Source organism: Rhinopithecus bieti, unplaced genomic scaffold (genome assembly GCF_001698545.2).
Source record: "Rhinopithecus bieti isolate Rb0 unplaced genomic scaffold, ASM169854v2 scaffold_5924, whole genome shotgun sequence".
NCBI classification, from domain to species: Eukaryota; Metazoa; Chordata; class Mammalia; order Primates; family Cercopithecidae; genus Rhinopithecus; species Rhinopithecus bieti.
This window is the reverse complement of record NW_016805189.1, coordinates 1143564-1161340: the sequence shown is the minus strand read 5'-3', so window position 1 is coordinate 1161340 and position 17777 is coordinate 1143564. Positions and strand designations below refer to the sequence as shown.

Sequence of the window (17777 nt, the reverse complement as noted above, 5' to 3'; positions counted from 1 at the left end):
ATGGAGAAACTCCGTCTCTACTAAAAATACAAAATTAGCCAGGCATGGTGGCACATGCCTGTAATCCCAGCTACTTGGGAGGCTGAGGCAGGAGAATCGCTTGAACCCAGGAGGCGGAGGTTGCAGTGAGCTGAGATCACGCCATTGCACTCCAGCCTGGACAATAAGAGCAAAACTTCATCTCAAAAAAAAAGAGAAACCTCACACTCCTTAGCAATAATCCCCTGACTTCCCCCATCCCTAGGTAACCTGGTTTTCCTAGTCCCAGTAGACTTGCCTATTGCGGACATGTGGTTCTTTGTTCCTGACTTATTTAACTAGCATGATGTTTTCAGACTCCATCTGTGTTGTACCAGTGATGTGTCAGTGCTTTGTCTCTTTTATTGCCAAATAATATCCCAGTATATGGATAAAGGACATTGAATTTGTACATTCATCGGTTGATGGACATTTATTTGGGTTATTTCCTACTTTTTGGCTATTATGAAATGCTGCTATGAACATCTGTGTGTAAACTTTTATGTGGACATATGGTTTCACTTCTTTTGGGTATATAACTAGGAGTAGAATTGATGGGTCATATGGTAATTCTATGTTTAACATTTTGAGGTGCTGCCATTCTTTTTCCAAACCAGCTGCACCAAATTATATTCTCACCAGCAGTGTATGAGAGTTCCAGTTTCTCCCTATTCTCTCCAATGTTTATTATCATCTGACTTCTTGATTATAGCCATCCTAGTGGGTATGAAGTAGTATTTCATTGTGGTTAATCTCCTTTGGCAACACCCTCACAGACACACCCAGGATCAACACTTTGCATCCTTCAATCCAATCAAGTTGACACTCAGTATTAACCATCACAATTAGAGAGAATTGGCTCACACCATTATAAAGCAAAGTCCCATGATAGGCCATCTGCAAGCTGGGGAAGGAGAGAAGCTAATAGCATGGCTCAGTCCAAGTCTGAAAGCCTCAAAACCAGGGACACTGACAATGCAGCCCACAGTCTGAGGCCAAAGGCCCAGGAGACTCTGGGAAGCAATTGGTGCAAGTCCCAAAGTCCAAAGGTGGAAAAACCTGGAGTCTGGTGTCCAAGGGCAGGAGGAGAGGAAGTCAAGCATTCTGCACAGCACAGGAAGAGAGGGAGCAGACTCAGCAAGCACGCTACTTATCTCCCTTCATCCACCTACTGTGTTCTAGCATCACTGGCAGCCAACTGAATGGTGTCCACCCACACTGAGGGTGGGTCTTCCTTTCCCAGTCCACTGACTCCAGTGTCAGTCTCCATCAGCAACACTGTCATAGACACACCTGGGAACAATGCTTCATCAGCCATCCAGGTGTCTCTCAATCTAGTTGACACCTAATATTAACCATCACAAAATGTAAGAATTCTTTATATTTTCAACATTTAAGTCCATTATCAGAAACATAATTAGCAAAATTTTCCTCCCATTCTGTGAATTTTATTTTAATTATCTGGATGGTATCTGATATGGTTTGGCTCTCTGTCGCCACCCAAATCTCATCTCAAATTGTAATCCCTGTGTGTCAAGAAAGGGTCCTAGTGGGAGGTAATTGGATCATGGGGTGGTTTCCCCCATGCTGTTCTGGTGATGGTGAGTGAGTTCTCATGATAGCTGATGGTTTTAAAGTATGGCACTCCCCGCCCCCCACCCCTCTTCTCCTGCCTCCTTGTAAAGAAGGTTCTTGCTTCTCCTTTACCTTTTGCCATGATTGTGGTTTCTGAGGCCTCCCCAGCCATGTGGAACTGTGAGTCAATTAAACCTCTTTTCTTTATAAATTACTCAGTCTCAGGTAGTTCTTTATAGCAGTGTAAAAACAGACTAATAAGTGTCCTTTGAGATGCCAGTTTTAAATTCTGATGATGACCAGTGTATCTATTTTTGTTGTTGCTGCTGCTTGTGCTTTTGGTGTTATATCCAAGAAACTATTGCCTATCCAAAGTCATGATGATTTACTACAATTTTTTCCTCTAATAATTTACAAGTTTTGGCTCTTACATTTAGATCTTTGATTCACTTTTAGTTAATTTTGTATATGGTGTGAGGTAGGGATCCCACTTTATTCTTTTGCATGTGACAATTCAATTGTTCAGCTCCATTTATTGAAGAGATTATTGTTATTATTATTATTTTTTTGAGATGGAGTCTCACTTTGTCGCCCAGGCTGGAGTGCAGTGGCACGATCTCGGCTCACTGCAAACTCTGCCTCCCGGGTTCACGCCATTCTCCTGCCTCAGCCTCCCGAGTAGCTGGGACTACAGGCACACACCACCATGCCCGGCTAATTTTTTGTATTTTTAGTGGAGACGGGGTTTCACCATGTTGGCCAGGATGGTCTCGATCTCCTGACCTCGTGATCTGCCCGCCTCAGCCTCCCAAAGTGCTGGGATTACAGGTGTGACCCACCGCACCCAGCCGAGATTATTCTTTTCCCATTGAATTGTCTTGGTACCCTTGCCAAAAATTAGTTGACTGTAAATGTGAGGGTTTATTTGTGGATTTTAAATTCTATTCAATTGATTCATGCATTTTTTTTTTTTTTTTTTTTTTTTTTTTTTTTTTTTAAAGGGGGGGTTTTTTTTTGTTTTTTTTTTTTTTTTTTTTTTTTTTTTTTTTTTTTTTTTTTTTTTTTTTTTTTTTTTTTTTTTTTTTAGACAGAGTCTCACTCTGGAGTGTGGTGGCTCGATCTCGGCTCACTGCAAGCTCCGCCTCCTGGGTTCACACCATTCTCCTGCCTCAACCTCCCAAGTAGCTGGGACTACAGGCACCTGCCACTGTGCCCAGCTAATTTTTTTTTGTATTTTTAGTAGAGATGGGGTTTCACCATGTTAGCCAGGATGGTCTTGATCTCCTGACCTCGTGATCCACCTGCCTCAGCCTCCCAAAGTGCTGGGATTACAGGCGTGAGCCACCATGCCAGACCCGATTCATGCATCTTTTTTCTTTTTCTTTCTTTCTTTTTTTATTTTTTTTGAGATGGCGTCTCACTGTGTCACCCAGGCTGGAGTGCAATGGTGCCCTCTCAGCTCACTGCAACTTCCACCTCCTGGTTTCAAGCAATTCTCATGCCTCAGCCTCCTGAGTAACAGGGATTACAGGCACCTTCCACTGCACCGGGCTCATTTTTTGTATTTTTAGTAGAGATGGGGTTTCACCATGTTGGCCAGGCTGGTCTCAAACTCCTGACCTCAGATGATCCACCTACCTTGGCCTGCCAAAGTGCTGGGATTACAGGCGGGAGCCACTGCACCTGGCCCATGTGTCTATTCTAACGCCAGCACCATATTGTCTTTATTACTGTAGCTTTGTAGACAGTTTTGAAATTAAGAAGTGTGAGTCTTTCAACTTTGTTTTCTTTTTCAAGTTTGTTTTGGCTGTTATGGGTCCCTACATTTCCATAGGAATTTTAGGATCTGCTTGTCAGTTTCTGCAAAGAAGCAAACTGGAGTTTTGTTGAGGAGTGTGTTAAACCTACAGATTCGGGAACTATTGCCATTTTAACAGTATTAAATCTTGTGATTCATGAACACAGATGTCTTTCCATTTGCTTGGGAAAGACAGGCTGGAGTGGAGTGCAGTGGTGCAATCACTGCTCACTGCAGCCTTTACCTCTTAGGCTCAAGCAGTCCAACCTCCTCAACCACCCCACCTCAATCACTCTTGTAGCTGGGACTGCAGGCTTGCGCCACTGCACTTGGCTAATTTTTGTATTTTTTGTAGAGATGGGGGTTCACCATGGTGCCCAGGCTGGTCTTGAACTGGACTCAGGCAATCTGCCCACCTCGACCTCCCAAAGTGCTGGGATTACAGGTGTGGGCCACCATGCTTGATTCTTCTTTAATTCTTTGTAGTTTTCAGAGTATAAGTTTTGTATTTTTTAATTAAATTCACAATGCTTTTTGTTAAATTTGTTTCAAAATATTTAATTTTTTTTTTCCTGTTGTAAATGGAACTATTTTATTAATTTATTTTGGTTCATTACGGCTACTACATGGAAATGCAATTGTTTTTTATTTATTGATCTTGTATCTTCCAACCTTGCTGAACTTGTTTATTAGTTACAGTAGGTTTTTAGTGGATTCCTTAGGATTTTCTGTATAAGATCATATCATCTGCAAATAGAGATGCTTTTAGTTCTTCCTTTTTAATCTGTAGGCCTTTAATTTCATTTTCTTGCTAAATAATCTGGTTAGAGCCCCTAGTATATTGTTGAATAGAAGTGGCAAGAGTGAATATCCTTGTCTTGTTCATCATATTAGGGAGAAAGCATTAAATCTTCCACCATTAACTATGTTTGCTGTGGATCTTTCTTTTAAGTCCTTTATTGAGATGAAGAAATTCTCCTTTATTCCTAGGTTGTTGTTGTGAAGGGACATTGAATTTCCTCAAATCCTTTCTCTGTGTATTGAGATGATCATGTAGTTTTGTCCTTTATTGATGCAGTGTAGTAATTTTTGGATGTTAAATCAACAGCACATCCCTGGATTAAATCTCACTTGGTCATAGTGTACAATCCTTTTACGTGCTGCTGGATTTGGCTTGCTGGTTTTTTGTTGGGGACTTTTGCATCGAAATTCATGACAGATATTAGTCTGCAGTTTATTTTTCTTGTGATGACTTTGTTTGGTTTTGGTATCAGAGTAATAGTGACCACATAGAATGAGTTGTGAAGTGCCCCCTTGTCTTCTATTTTGGAAGAGTTTGTGAAGAATTGGTATTAACTCCTCTTTAAATTAATCAGGCCCTGGACTTTTCTTTGTGGGAAGTTTTTGTTTTGTTTTGTTTTGTTTTGTTTTGTTTTTGTTTTTTGAGACAGAGTTTCGCTCTTGTTGTCCAGGCTGGAGTGCAATGGCACGATCTCGGCTCACTGCAACCTCTACCTCCCAAGTTCGAGCGATTCTTCTGCCTCAGCCTCCCAAGTAGCTGGGATTACATGCATGCACTACCACGCCCAGCTAATTTTGTATTTTTAATAGAGACAGGATTTCTTCGTGTTGGTCAGGCTGGTCTCGGATCCCAACCTCAGGTGATCCACCCGCTTCGGCCTCCCAAAATGCTGGGATTACAGGTGTGAGCCACTGTACCTGGCATGTGAAGTTTTAAAGCTACCGATTGAATCTCTTTACTTGTTATAGGTGTATTTAGCTTTTCTGTTTCTTCTTGAGTCAGTTTTGACAATTTTTCTCTAGAAATTAGCTCATTTAATCTATGTTTTTAAATTTTCTTTTTTTTTTTTTTTTTTTTTTTTTGAGACGGAGTCTCGCTGTCACCCAGGCTGGAGTACAGTGGCCGGATCTCAGCTCACTGCAAGCTCCGCCTCCCGGGTTCACGCCATTCTCCTGCCTCAGCCTCCCGAGTAGCTGGGACTACAGACGCCGGCCACCACGCCCGGCTAGTTTTGTATTTTTTAGTAGAGACGGGGTTTCACCGTGTTAGCCAGGATGGTCTCGATCTCCTGACCTCGTGATCTGCCCGTCTCGGCCTCCCAAAGTGCTGGGATTACAGGCTTGAGCCACCGCGCCCGGCTGTTTTTAAATTTTCTGACATACAGTTGATCATAGTATTCCTTTATGGTTTTTTAAATTTCTGTAAGGCTGGTAGTAAAGCCTCTGTTTCATTCCTGATTTTAGTCATTTGAGTTTCTTTTTTTCTTGGTTAACTAAAAGTTTATGAATTTTAATCTTGTTAAAGGACCAACTTTTGGTTTCATTGATTTTCTTTACTGTCTTTGTATTCTCTATTTCATTAATTTTTTTTTTTTTTTTTGAGACAGTCTTGCTCTATCGCCCAGGCTGGAGTGCAGTGGCTGGATCTCAGCTCACTGCAAGCTCCGCCTCCCGGGTTTACGCCATTCTCCTGCCTCAGGCTCCCGAGTAGCTGGGACTATAGGCGCTCGCCACCTCGCCCAGCTAGTTTTTTTGTATTTTTCTTAGTAGAGACGGGGTTTCACCGTTTTAGCCAGGATGGTCTCGATCTCCTGACCTCGTGATCCGCCCATCTCAGCCTCCCAAAGTGCTGGGATTACAGGCTTGAGCCACTGCGCCCTGCTTATTTAATTAATTTTAACTCTTGTCCTATTACTTTTAGGAGGGCCTCTTAAGGAGGTGTTGTATGCTAGCCTAAATTGAGGGTTGGTCAAAGTTCAAAAGCCTGGGGAAGGAAGCTTAGTATTTTCCCTAGATCAGTGAGTACAAGCAATTCAGCTAATCATTTATGAAGCAAAGAATGGTAATTTTCAGGGCAGTCTGTGTCTGATTTTGTTATAAGTAAACGGGGGAAGGGAGATGAACACCTGTGAGTCTTATCTAAGTCACCTGGGGAAGGATGGTTCTTTATAATAAGCCACTTCCTGGAACATGCAGGCGATGGGCAGGGGTGTTACTACAACCTTATAGAAATAAAATTTCTTTAACTCTGGCTGTATTTCAGGGTATAGGACTCAGGTAAAGCTTCACATTGTCAAGAAGAACTTGAAAATACCTTTTTTCCATAAAAACACAATGAAACTAATACTGTGTAACTGAATATTCCAAAGCACTAGTTCTTATATTATAAATGTACTATTGGCCAAAATACAAATAACTGGCCTGATTCAAAATTCTCTCAGATTTCATTAGGATCCTTTTGTAGTTCCTAAGCCTGATGCATTGGTGTTCACACACACGTGTGAGATGTGCCTCCCTCAAACCTTGTTATGGTACTGGCACATTACCGGTCTGTCATGTAAAAAAAATATTTCAGTGAAAGAGGATACTTCTAGTATCCTTTTTAAAATGTAAATTGGAAGCAAATAATGTTTCATCCCAGCATCTTAAAATTGCAAGGGTCATCTACCCCAGCTTACTATTTGCTGAACACCCATCAGTCACTGGTGGAACACACATTTCCAATGCTAAAGGTCTTGACTGCTTGGTGAAAACCACTTTGCAACACTAGTGTTGGAAATTACTTCCTTATATTAAGCTGAAATCTACCTCATTGGAACCTCTGCTCATAAGTCCTGAGTCTCATATATTTCAGACCTTGTCTCTTCTGCCCCATCTGGCTACTTAGCTCCAGTTTCTTCTGCCAGTCTTCCGGTGGCATAGCCCCAAACCCTTTCATTTCATAGTTTGTCACTGCCCTTTTTAAGAGGACTGGGGGTACTCGGAACTTACTGGCTAACCCTAGCTCCTCCTTTGGCCTGGTCACTATATTTGAAAAGTGCTACCTGAAATCATGAGAGCTTTTTTGTTTTTAACAGCTATTTTCTATTGTTGATTCATTTTAGTTTTGGTTACAACTGAAATATCTTTCACATGAAATATAGCTTCTCATTTGCATTTATTCACAAAATCTCTTCTAACTACACATTTCATTGGCTTCAGCATCACGCTTGATGCAGAAGTGAGGTGAGTGCAATAAAAATTTGAACAGTTGCTTAGATTTTTGCAATAATAGATTGTCAGTTGGGTCATACGACTCTCGTGCTAGAAAATACTCTGCCTTTCAGAATGTAACCTGGGCACACTGAATGCAACTGTATAAAAATGAATGTGAATTTTTAAAGGTAGCATAATTAAAGTTTGTACATTTTAACAGTGTATGTAAATATATCTCATAGAATACATGTAATTTTCTCTGAGGTGGATGTTGTGATACTTGATCAATATTTGTCACCTACAGTAAATGTACCATTGGTCTTGGAGGTATTTCTGTGTGTGTTTTTAGCCCATTCTCATATATTTCACTCCTCATCTTCCGAATGATCCTGTGGTACAGACATGACCTTCAGTTTCAGGTAGAGACGCTGACTCGTGGTGAGTAAATGTCATACTAGAGCCTGGAGCCTGAAATGAAACCTGGACTCAATTTCAATGCCCAGGTTCCTACTCTTCAGTGGTGCTTCTCAGGTTGATAGGAAAACCTTTCACCTTTAGAAAATTATACAAAACTAAACGTTGTGGCCAGATGCGGTGGCTCATGCCTGTAATCCCAACACTTTGGGAGGCCAAGGCGGGTGAATCACTTGAGGTCAGGAGTTTGAGACCAGCCTGGCCAACGTGGTGAAACCCCCATGTCTACTAAAAATACAAAAACCAGCCAGGTGTGGTGGCGGACGCCTGTAATCCCAGCTACTTGGGAAGCTGAGGTAGGAGAATCACTTGAGCCCAGGAGGCAGGGGTTGCAGTGAGCTGAGATTGTGCCACTGCACTCCAGCCTGGGCAACAGAGTGAAACTCCATCTCAAAACAAAACAAATTGTGTAGGACTCAGGCTAGAACACTGAAATATATTCAAAATACCAATAATGCATGTCCTCTTTATTTGGCTTTTTAAAATCACTGTTTATTCCATTTGGTAGAGGGTTTTATTTTTTCCATACAAATATTTGAACAATTTTGAATTCCCCAAAACCATACATAGACGATAAATACCATGCTATTAAAGTATTAAATTTGTACAAAAATACTTTACAGTTTAATACTTGTTTGTTACAAATAAAAATACATATTTAAGTGACTCATGATCTTTTTTTCTTTTTTCTTAACATGATTCTGCTTTATACTTTCTTGCCCTGGCGGTTCTGAAATGTGATTGAAATAATATTTTTTTTGCACAAAAGAAAGGTGATTTTATTTCCTTAAACAAAGGACACAGTGTTCGAATGCTTTGCCTAAGTGGTAGTTTGAATTATTGACCAAAATGAAAACGTTTGGAAAATAATTATTTCAACATGGAGAGTCTACCATCAATATACAGATCTAGTTTTTTATATTCACCAAATAACAGTTATTAGCGTAGCTATTCAAAATATCTGAACAAATGAAAACAGTTGCTGACAAACATTTAAAGCAACTGTCACAATTTATTGCTTTGAGGGATGGTAATAATTGGCAATGCATTTGTGAAAAATGTATTTACAATTTCGGTAAGTGGCATGGCTCAGAACAAAAGATAGCCCAGTGTCATTTTTAAGTACATGTGCTGTACACCCTCAATATTACCAGTTTTCAAAACATGTCAAGCAGTATGAGTTTGGTTTGCCTATCATTAAGATGAACCTCATTTTAATAGACTCTTCATTCTTAAGTTCTTAGTCTTGAATTTTAAAAATAAGATAATATAACTAATTCTCGTGTTTACTACACCCTCTAATTCATTATCAGAGATTTTCAGCTATTAAAAATGTGTCCTTAAAAAAAAAAACAGGTCACAAGACATATCCTGTTTGATAATTTGTTGCATAGGGAATAGCATACATCTTAGTTAAAATCATTCCTATACTTGGGCAAAACATTTACCACCACCTATTATGGTCTCCTACGTGCATCATTGCTGAAACATTTTAAGATAACTTAATTTTATACCTGTACCCCTCCCATTGTGGCAGTCCCAGCAGTTTACCAAACACTAGTTCCCCTAGTAGAGCCAGCCTATGAGAAGAAAAGCCTTGTTGGTCAAGTTCTTACATTAATGACTTCACAGTAAGAAACTGATTTCAAAGTGAATTAAGGAAATCATCATAGAGAATATTTTCAAACAGATGTTTCTCTTTTTAAAAAGCGATAGTAAGATGAACTTGTAAAAAATTTCCTCTGATGTTAATTGTAGCGTTGGGGGGACGGCCTATTTTTCTCTACCATTGGGCCTGGCAGGGCATTGCCCACCATGTACTATAGTGGTCACCAAAAAAGAAACCTCTTCAACTTGAAAAGGGAAGTGAACATGAGCCATGAGAGAGATTTAAAAGACCCCTGTGCTTGCAGTTAATGCCACGTGATTATCTGTGCTTCAAATGTCACAGAAATCTTAAAGGGATTATTAGCACCATGTAGATATTGTCTTTTGTCCTGCTTTATAAAAAGCGTTGCTATAATGTATTAGTGGGTTCTCGTGTCTCCAAATTACCACCGTGGCTAGGCTGCTGGAAAAAAGCACTGTTCTGTTCACTCCAATCTCCTGGTAGACTCTGTTGTTCTACAGACTTCTGTGAAGCCAGTGGGTTTCTACTAATAACCAGGTCCAGCTTATTCCCGGATTCTGCTATGAGGGGCACAACAAGGCAGCAGTCAAAGTCTCTGGTTCGGACATGGTTCACCTGAAAGGTCAAGAAGAGCCATTTTGAATTATCATTGTAACCATAATTCCCAAAACCCAGAGGAACATTTCAGGTGCAACAAGTTGTTTGAAGTCATGAAGGTGCTAAAATGAGCACCATGAGGTCTATCCTTGCTCCGACTATGCTGTGACATGGCCACTGGCTCACTTGCCATTGTCTACCAGTAAATTGTAAGACTCTCAAGGGCAAGGAAGACATACACATCTACCTATCCTCATGCCAAGCAGGTGGCCCCACCCACAGTGGGGGTGCTCCAAGTGCTGAATATTATCCCTAATTTACAGATGAGAAAAGAGAGGTTAAGAGCTTTGCCTTAGATCAGTAGTTGGTAAGGGTCATAGGATGCAATCCCAGGCCAACTGGCTGATCTCAAAGCCTGTGCTCTGAATCACGATGCTGAACCACCTCTCTTACAAGTGAGCTCCACCAGGTGCAGTGGCTCACACCTGTCATCGCAGCACTTGAGGAGACCAAGATAGGAGGATCGCTTGATGCCAGGAGTTTGAGACCAGCCTGGGCAACATGAGACCCTGTCTCCACAAAGAATAAAAATTTTTTTTTTTTTTAAATGAGCTTATCCTCTCTTCAGCTTATACATGCACCCATCTTCTTCCATTTCTCCTTCTTCACCAACAAAAGTTTTTACAATCACCCACATACCGGTTCTACTCCTTGACCTCCCATTCTCTCCTCAGTTTTTTCAGGTCCCCCCGACACATTGCACTTCTGGCAAATGACCCCACTTGTCAAATCCAGGAGTGTTCTGGAGTTCGCATCCTCCTTGGTGTTTAGCATTTGCCACTCCTGACAGCTCCTCACCCTTAACACTCTCCTTCCTTGGTTCTACAACCCCACTTTGTTTTGATCCTTTTACCATTTTAACTGCTTGCTTTCAGTCCTTTCCTGCCTTTATTTCTTCCTGTCCTTTACATTTGATTATTGTGGCCAGGCACGGTGGCTCACGCCTGTAATCCCAGTACTTTGGGAGGCTAAGGTGGGCAGATCCTCTGAGGTCAGGAGTTCGAGACCAGCCTGCCCAACATGGTGAAACTCCATCTCTACTAAAAATACAAAATTAGCCAGGCATCGTGGTGGGTGCCTGTAATTCCAGCTACTCGGGAGCTGGCTGAGGAAGGAGAATTGCTTGAACCTGGAAGGCATAGGTTGCAGTGAGCCAAGATCGCGCCATTGCACTCCGGCCTAGGTGACGAGAGAGAATCTCTGTCTCACATACATACATACATACATACATACATACATACATACATTTTGTTATTGTTAGAATACATCCTTGCTTCTCTTCTCTTCTTTGTTATAAAGCCACCAAGGGCAACTTGTCCTAAACCCCACACTTCAGTATCCTAAATCTTTAACTCTGGCTCTATCATCTCTCCTCACCAACAGATCCAAACCACCAAATGCTTCCCAGACTGCGCTATCACGATGTGCTGAAAATATCAAAGACTCATTAGTTCTGAAACAGGTGTCTTATCTTACCTACCCCTACCTGGTCTCCTTGCCCGTGATCTTCCCTTCCCTAACCCATCCCCGATACACCCACAATAATATTGCCTTTCTATGTTACCAATTATATCATTATCCTGCCTAAGAAATTAAGATGCCTTCAGCATAAAGTTCAAGAGCTTTAGCATCAGATTCAAGGCCCTTTATAATCTGAATGTAGTCTACTTTTACAGCCTCGGCTTCCATGAGAGTAGGCCTAGCTCTAATTTATGGATTAGGAAGACACTCATATAGAGGGTGAGTAACTTGTCCATAGTTATTCATTCAGCAAATATTAGCGTGTCTATGGAAAACAAAGTGTCCCCAAACTCCTAGGATAAGACTAATTGCTCTATTGCCATAGTAAAAATCATCACCAGACTTGTTCCAAAACTATCAGATTGATCAGTGACAACATGCTTCAGTGAACACATCTCTGAAAGCTAACCAATCAGTGGCGGCCTTCGGCTTTGAAAGTTAGCTGTTTGGTGACAGCCTGTTTCCAGGTGAGTACACTGCTAAGACTGACTTCAAGCTGCTCCATTTTCCTGCAAAATGCCCTTCCCAAAAACTGCACATCAGCTCAGAAATCTGCTTTCCTAAATAAAACTCTACCTGACCACAATGTTACTATATTAAGTAAGCAAGGTTCAGCTTTTTGGTTTCAGATATTGTGAGAGATACTGAGATATCAAACACCATATAATGGTAAATGAGAGAATAAGGTACTATCCCTGTTCTCAAAAAGTTTACAGTCTGCTGGGGAGTATATGCAAGGAAACAGGAAGGTGTTTTGGTTTGTTTGTTTTGTTTTGTTTTTTTTTGAGACTCGCTCTGCGCCCAGGCTGGAGTGCAGTGGCGTGATCTCAGCTCACTGCAACCTCCAAACAGGAAGTTTTAATCATGTAAATTCTACCAAAAGAAAAAGCTGCTATTCTATATAGGAGGGGCCCCTAGTCCAGACGTGAGGTAAAGGAGGTTGGGTGGAGTCTGGTGAAGTTGGACTTTGAAGGGAAGTCCTCTAAACGAGTGACTGTCAATTGGGCTGCTCATTGGAATCACTGGGGGAGGTGTAAAAACACACCGATGCCGTATCTCTCTCCTAGAGTCACTGGTTTAATTGGTCTGCCATTTGATCTGAACATTGGGATACATTCTCTAGGTGATTCCATTTTTTCAATCAAGGATGGGAATTGCTGATCTATGTGAGACCAAAAAGTTGAGTCAGAGTGAGGCAGGTAAGGCCTAGGGATTAGAAGAGCATTCGGAGAACGGGAAGAGTATATAAGGCTCAGAGCCAATGTGCTTCTATTCTGCTGCACAGTACTGAGCACTTTTATCTGACAGCATTGTTCTTGGAACTGAGAATAGAGCGCAGAGTAAAATCGCCGCCTTCATGGAGTTACATTCTAGTGGGCAACACAGAATAAGCAAATAACTAGCATCATCTCTGGCTGTACTGCGAACCAAGGAAGCACTGTGAAGAATGGAGAGGCAGGAAAGGCCCTTTTAAACAGAGTGGTTTAAGTGGCAGCATGTGAGCAGGGACCTGAAGTCAAGGAAGGAGCAGGGAAAGAGCCTGTTCATGTTTAGCAGAGAACTGCCACAAGCTCAGGGCACAGCCGGTGCAAAGGCCAGGAGGTGGCAGCATACACCATTCCTGAAACAAATCCAGCTGAAGCTAGAGAGTAAATGAAGAGGTTGGGCACAGTGGCTCACATCTATAATCCCAGCACTTTGGAAGGCTGACGGGGGCGGATCACTTGAGGTCAGGAGTGCGAGACCAGCCTGGCCAACCTGGTGAAACACGGTCTCTACTAAAAATACAAAAATTAGCCATGCATGGTGGCATGCACCTGTAATCCTAGCTACTTGGGAGGCTGAGGCAGGAGAATCACTTGAATGCAGGAGGTGGAGGTTGCAGTGAGCTGAGATCGTGCCACTGCACTCCAGCCTGAGAGACAGAGTGAGACTCTGTCTCAAAAAAAAAAGGAAAAATGATTGTAACTTTCCATCAACTTCAAAAGGTCCGTCATCAACCCTCCAATTAGTTAGCAAATTGCAGTCTTGCTGGGTGTGGTGGAAGGCAGCTGTAATCCCAGCTACTTGGCAGGCTGAGGCAGGAGGATGTCTTGAACCTAGGAGGTGGTGGTTGCAGTGAACCGAGATCACGCCACTCCACTCCAGTGACAGAGCGAGACTCTGTCTCATGAATGAATGAATGAATGCATGCATGAAGAGGTAAGACAAGATGCTGGCAAGGTAAGGAGAGGCCAAATCCCTGGGGCCTTGTAGGTCATGTAGAAGATGAGTGGCAGGAAGGACTAGACTGGTGATGCCTGGAGTCGGATAACTATGTCATATTTATGGGACTACTATGGGATGGTGGGAGGTGACCAGTGGTTGGGTGGAGTCTGAGAAATGAGCATGAGACTGGGAAAGATGGCTCTGAGCTCAGTGCTGAAAAAAACTGATAAGAAACCACAGAACTTTGGGGGCTGGGTTAGAATTTACCAGTGCTGCAAATTCTTTATTCAGCTGTTTGCTTCTACTGATTCCATAATCTTGATGACAAAGGCTGAAAGGGAAAAGAGCAAAGGACCCCAAATATGCAGGAGGATGTAGAGGAAGCTCCTTGTGACAAATTACTTGCAAGGAATTAAAATTCCACCTGAGGTCTTACCTGTAAGAGCCTGTCATATGGCTTTAAGCCACCAAGATCTCCTGGCCCAGCTGGGCGAATATTTTTGACATACACTCCTTTCTCCAGCAAGCCATCTGCTACACTGAATCCAAAGTCCTCCATGTCAGAGTCCTTGTACAAGGTCACCTGAAGAGAGAGAAAATGGGATGGGAACATTTAGCTGGGCTGGAGACTTTTCCTTCTGCAACTTCTTGATGATCAATCTTTTCACATGACTTTTAGTCACATCATGGATTTGTAATATCAGCATCAGTCAGCTCCCCGCACCAATCCTGCAGCTTTTTTTCCTAGTCCAAGAATATCCTTGGACTTTATGAAGTCCCAACCAGAACTGAAAAACGAGGAGAAATGGAATGTCTGGGTCCTCCCCCCCTCCTTTGCAGTCGTCATCAGGGGGATACAGGAGAGAACTTCCCCAGGGCAGGTTGGCTTCTACTATTTTCCTGGGGCAACCCCTGGTCAGAGGAGCTGCCCGCAGCAGCCCTTTACAACTGCTGAGATGTCAGGGAATAGCCAAAGGCTTTTCCTTCCTCCCCGCTCCTGCCTGGTGCTCTGCTAAGCACAGTGCTCGGCGTATCCTCTCTTTGGGCAAGTACCATGAAGTTCATCCTTTTATTTGCTCTGGAACCCCCAATGAGCACCATCACAGAACACTATGTAAAAGACCTGAATGTGTTTCTATGACAACACCTTGCTCTGTGCCTTGGCTTAACTCACTCCCTCAGCATTTGTCTAGGGTTTGATTTGGTAACTGAAGGCATCTACCCTGAGTGCTGCGGGCCCCCCGCCGCCCTGGGTCTCTCTGCTCCTAAGGAGAGGCCAACTACAGCTGGCCAAAGCCTCATGCCTCCACCAGCCCTCACTCCTCCACCTGACCACCTGTGAGTGTTCATCTGCGGCCAAAATAATACTAATCATTTGTATATTCATCAGATATTTATTGAGCTCCTACCATATTGTAAGCACAGCATGGGGTGCCAGAAACAGCAGTGAACAAGAGGAAGAGGCACACACATGAATATGCAGCAGTCCCCAAGCTCTCACTGTGCTGGGCATTGTGCCCAGCAGCACACACAGCACTTGATGCTCAGTTAATGCTTTGAGGGGACCACGGGTTTTATCGAGCTGTGCCAGATGCCCTCCACAAAGACTTCAAGCAATGGTCAGGCTTAATTTTCTACTGTAATTATATATATATATATATATTTTAATCCAACTAAAGCATGAAAACATTACTGTAAAATAGTAAAAAACAACAACAACAAAAAAAACAAAATCAGAGCTATACAGGGCAAATGTGAAGGTTAAAACTCTTAAAGCAAGGATCTTTGTTTCTATCCAGTGATTTTACTTCAGAGCGCTATGGCATTCTGAAGGCAATACAAAAGTGGTCAGTGTGTGGGTTTTTATTTTACTGGACAGAGGCTAAAATGTCAAGCTGATTGGGTCAATACTATTCGCCAGGCAGTCCTAGTGGTTATTGCCATATTAGAGGTTAGGAAATTCAGTTTCACTGGGGTTATGTAACCCACCCAAGGTCACAAAGGTAAGAATGGTGGGGACGTATCTGACAGACCCCAGACACCACGTGCCTAATGGTTCCACTCTCCTGCCACTCAACATGCACCTCTCGGCCTCATCACTTTCAGTGTCCTCCTAGACAGAAGCCACCCTCAGGAGCTGGTGAAAATGCAGTCTCAGACCCACCCTAGACCGACTGAGAATCTGCAGAGCTAATGTTTCCTGAGACGACCCTCTTCGCAGGCTCATTCCATCACTGTGTGTGCATGTGAGTGTGTGTGTATGTGTGTGTGCATACTGGACACTACTATGCCTCAGGGACTGTTTTAGGGACTGAGAATATATTTCACAGGATTGAGTGAAAAAAAAAAAAGTAGAGCAGTGAGCAAAACACAGCCTTTATGAGCATAGCCCAGTGAAGAAATCTGATTTAATCCTCATAATGATTCTGTAAGATGGGTAAGAGTCTTCATTTTAAGAGGTGACAGATATAAAGGTTTCTCAGTCTGCACTAAGTTACACAAGGATAAAGTAGTAAGCCCTACTTTACTACACAAAAGGTGTGTGGGGTTGTATGTGTGTGTGTAGCCTCGTTAACACCCAGCACCCCTGCACTGGCCCCACCACCCATTGCTCATCTAACATGCTCACTGGTGATGCTTGGGGAGAAGTAGGTTAGGTTCACACCGTGTGGTTGAGAACACCCCTACCTTCCAAAGCAATACTCACCAGGGGGAGAGGGGAAGACTTTGCTGGTGGCCTGGGCTCAGGTTTGTGGCAGATCCCCACTCCCCAGCTCCTTGAGGGGAGTAGGGGTCCTTTTTGCCCATGGATGTATCTCGAGCCCCTAAGGCAGCACCTGCCACATAGTGGGGTTAGTATTTTGTCGGATAGAAAGGGCTTGCCCTGCAATTTATGAGGCTGAGGATCAGTCATGATGTCCTGTCCCTTTATGAGTCATTGCAGAGAAAGACAGTGTGAACTAAGAGAGATTTAATTCTGGGGTTCCAGCCATCTCTTCACCCCTCACCCAAGGCCATGCTGGGAATTAGCAAGGCTGTCTCATGACAGAGTAGCTAGGCAGGACAAAGCTCCAAAGTTGACACTGTGTGGCCACGAGAGGGAGGGCACTTCTGGTACCCGGGCCAGGCCTGCCTACCTGTGGGGTGAGGAGACCCAGATTCCCAGACAGTGAAGAAGACAGGGGGAAGGTCCTCCAACAGGGGATGCTAGACTTCTTGCTAGTAAGGCCTGTGGGAGTTGAGCGAGCAGTTTAGAAAGCAAAGAGATATTACTGTCTCTACCAGTTTGTGGAGCAGATCATATACAGACAGGAAAATGCAAGTTCAAAGAGAAATAGCAACTTGCTCAGGATCAAACTGATGGCAACAGTGAATCGGCTCAAATCAAGGCTTCTGACAGCAAAGCTTAGATCTTGCCATGGCACATTCTCTCCTTGCCTAGCACACAGTTGCTTAATAAATACTCATTGCAGAGAGGAATATTTAGGCTGCTCCACAATTATGTTTTTGCCTTAGGCCAGATAGGAGATTTCTGAAAATATTTTTGGTGAAAATCTCATACATATGCTAGAGTAGAGAGGTTGGAACACCCATCTATTCACCACTCAGATCCAACAACCATCAAGAGTTTGCCATGCTTCCTTCAGCTATCTTTCTCTTCTTCGGGGGAGTGTTTTCAAGCAAACACCAGTCTGCATGTCATTTCACTCCTACATACTTCAGTATACACCTCCAAAAAATATGATCCCTTTCTTTCATAACCTCCACATCATCAATTCACTGGCAGCAGCAACTCTTCTTACCTGATAGCCACTACTTCCTAGTCCATAATTTCCCCAATTGTCTCAAAAATGATTTTTTCATTTTATTTTATTTTATTTTATTTTATTTTTTTTTTTT

At 42.7% G+C, this 17777-nt stretch overlaps 1 protein-coding gene across 3 annotated transcripts in view; it reads right to left on the bottom strand.

Moving 5' to 3' along the window:
* Positions 1-8313: 8313 nt before the first annotated feature.
* GRIP1 (glutamate receptor interacting protein 1) overlaps positions 8314-17777 on the bottom strand; it is a 298768-nt gene continuing 289304 nt past the window's right edge. For 2 of the 3 annotated variants that reach the window (XM_017871570.1, XM_017871572.1), the window contains 2 exons: positions 14314-14460; positions 8314-10106 (listed from right to left, as the gene is read on the bottom strand). In XM_017871570.1, coding sequence (XP_017727059.1) covers positions 9879-10106; positions 14314-14460 — 375 coding nt within the window. In that variant the 3' untranslated portion in view covers positions 8314-9878. The remainder of the gene's footprint in view (positions 10107-14313; positions 14461-17777) is intronic. The other variant, XM_017871571.1, reaches the window with a different exon arrangement.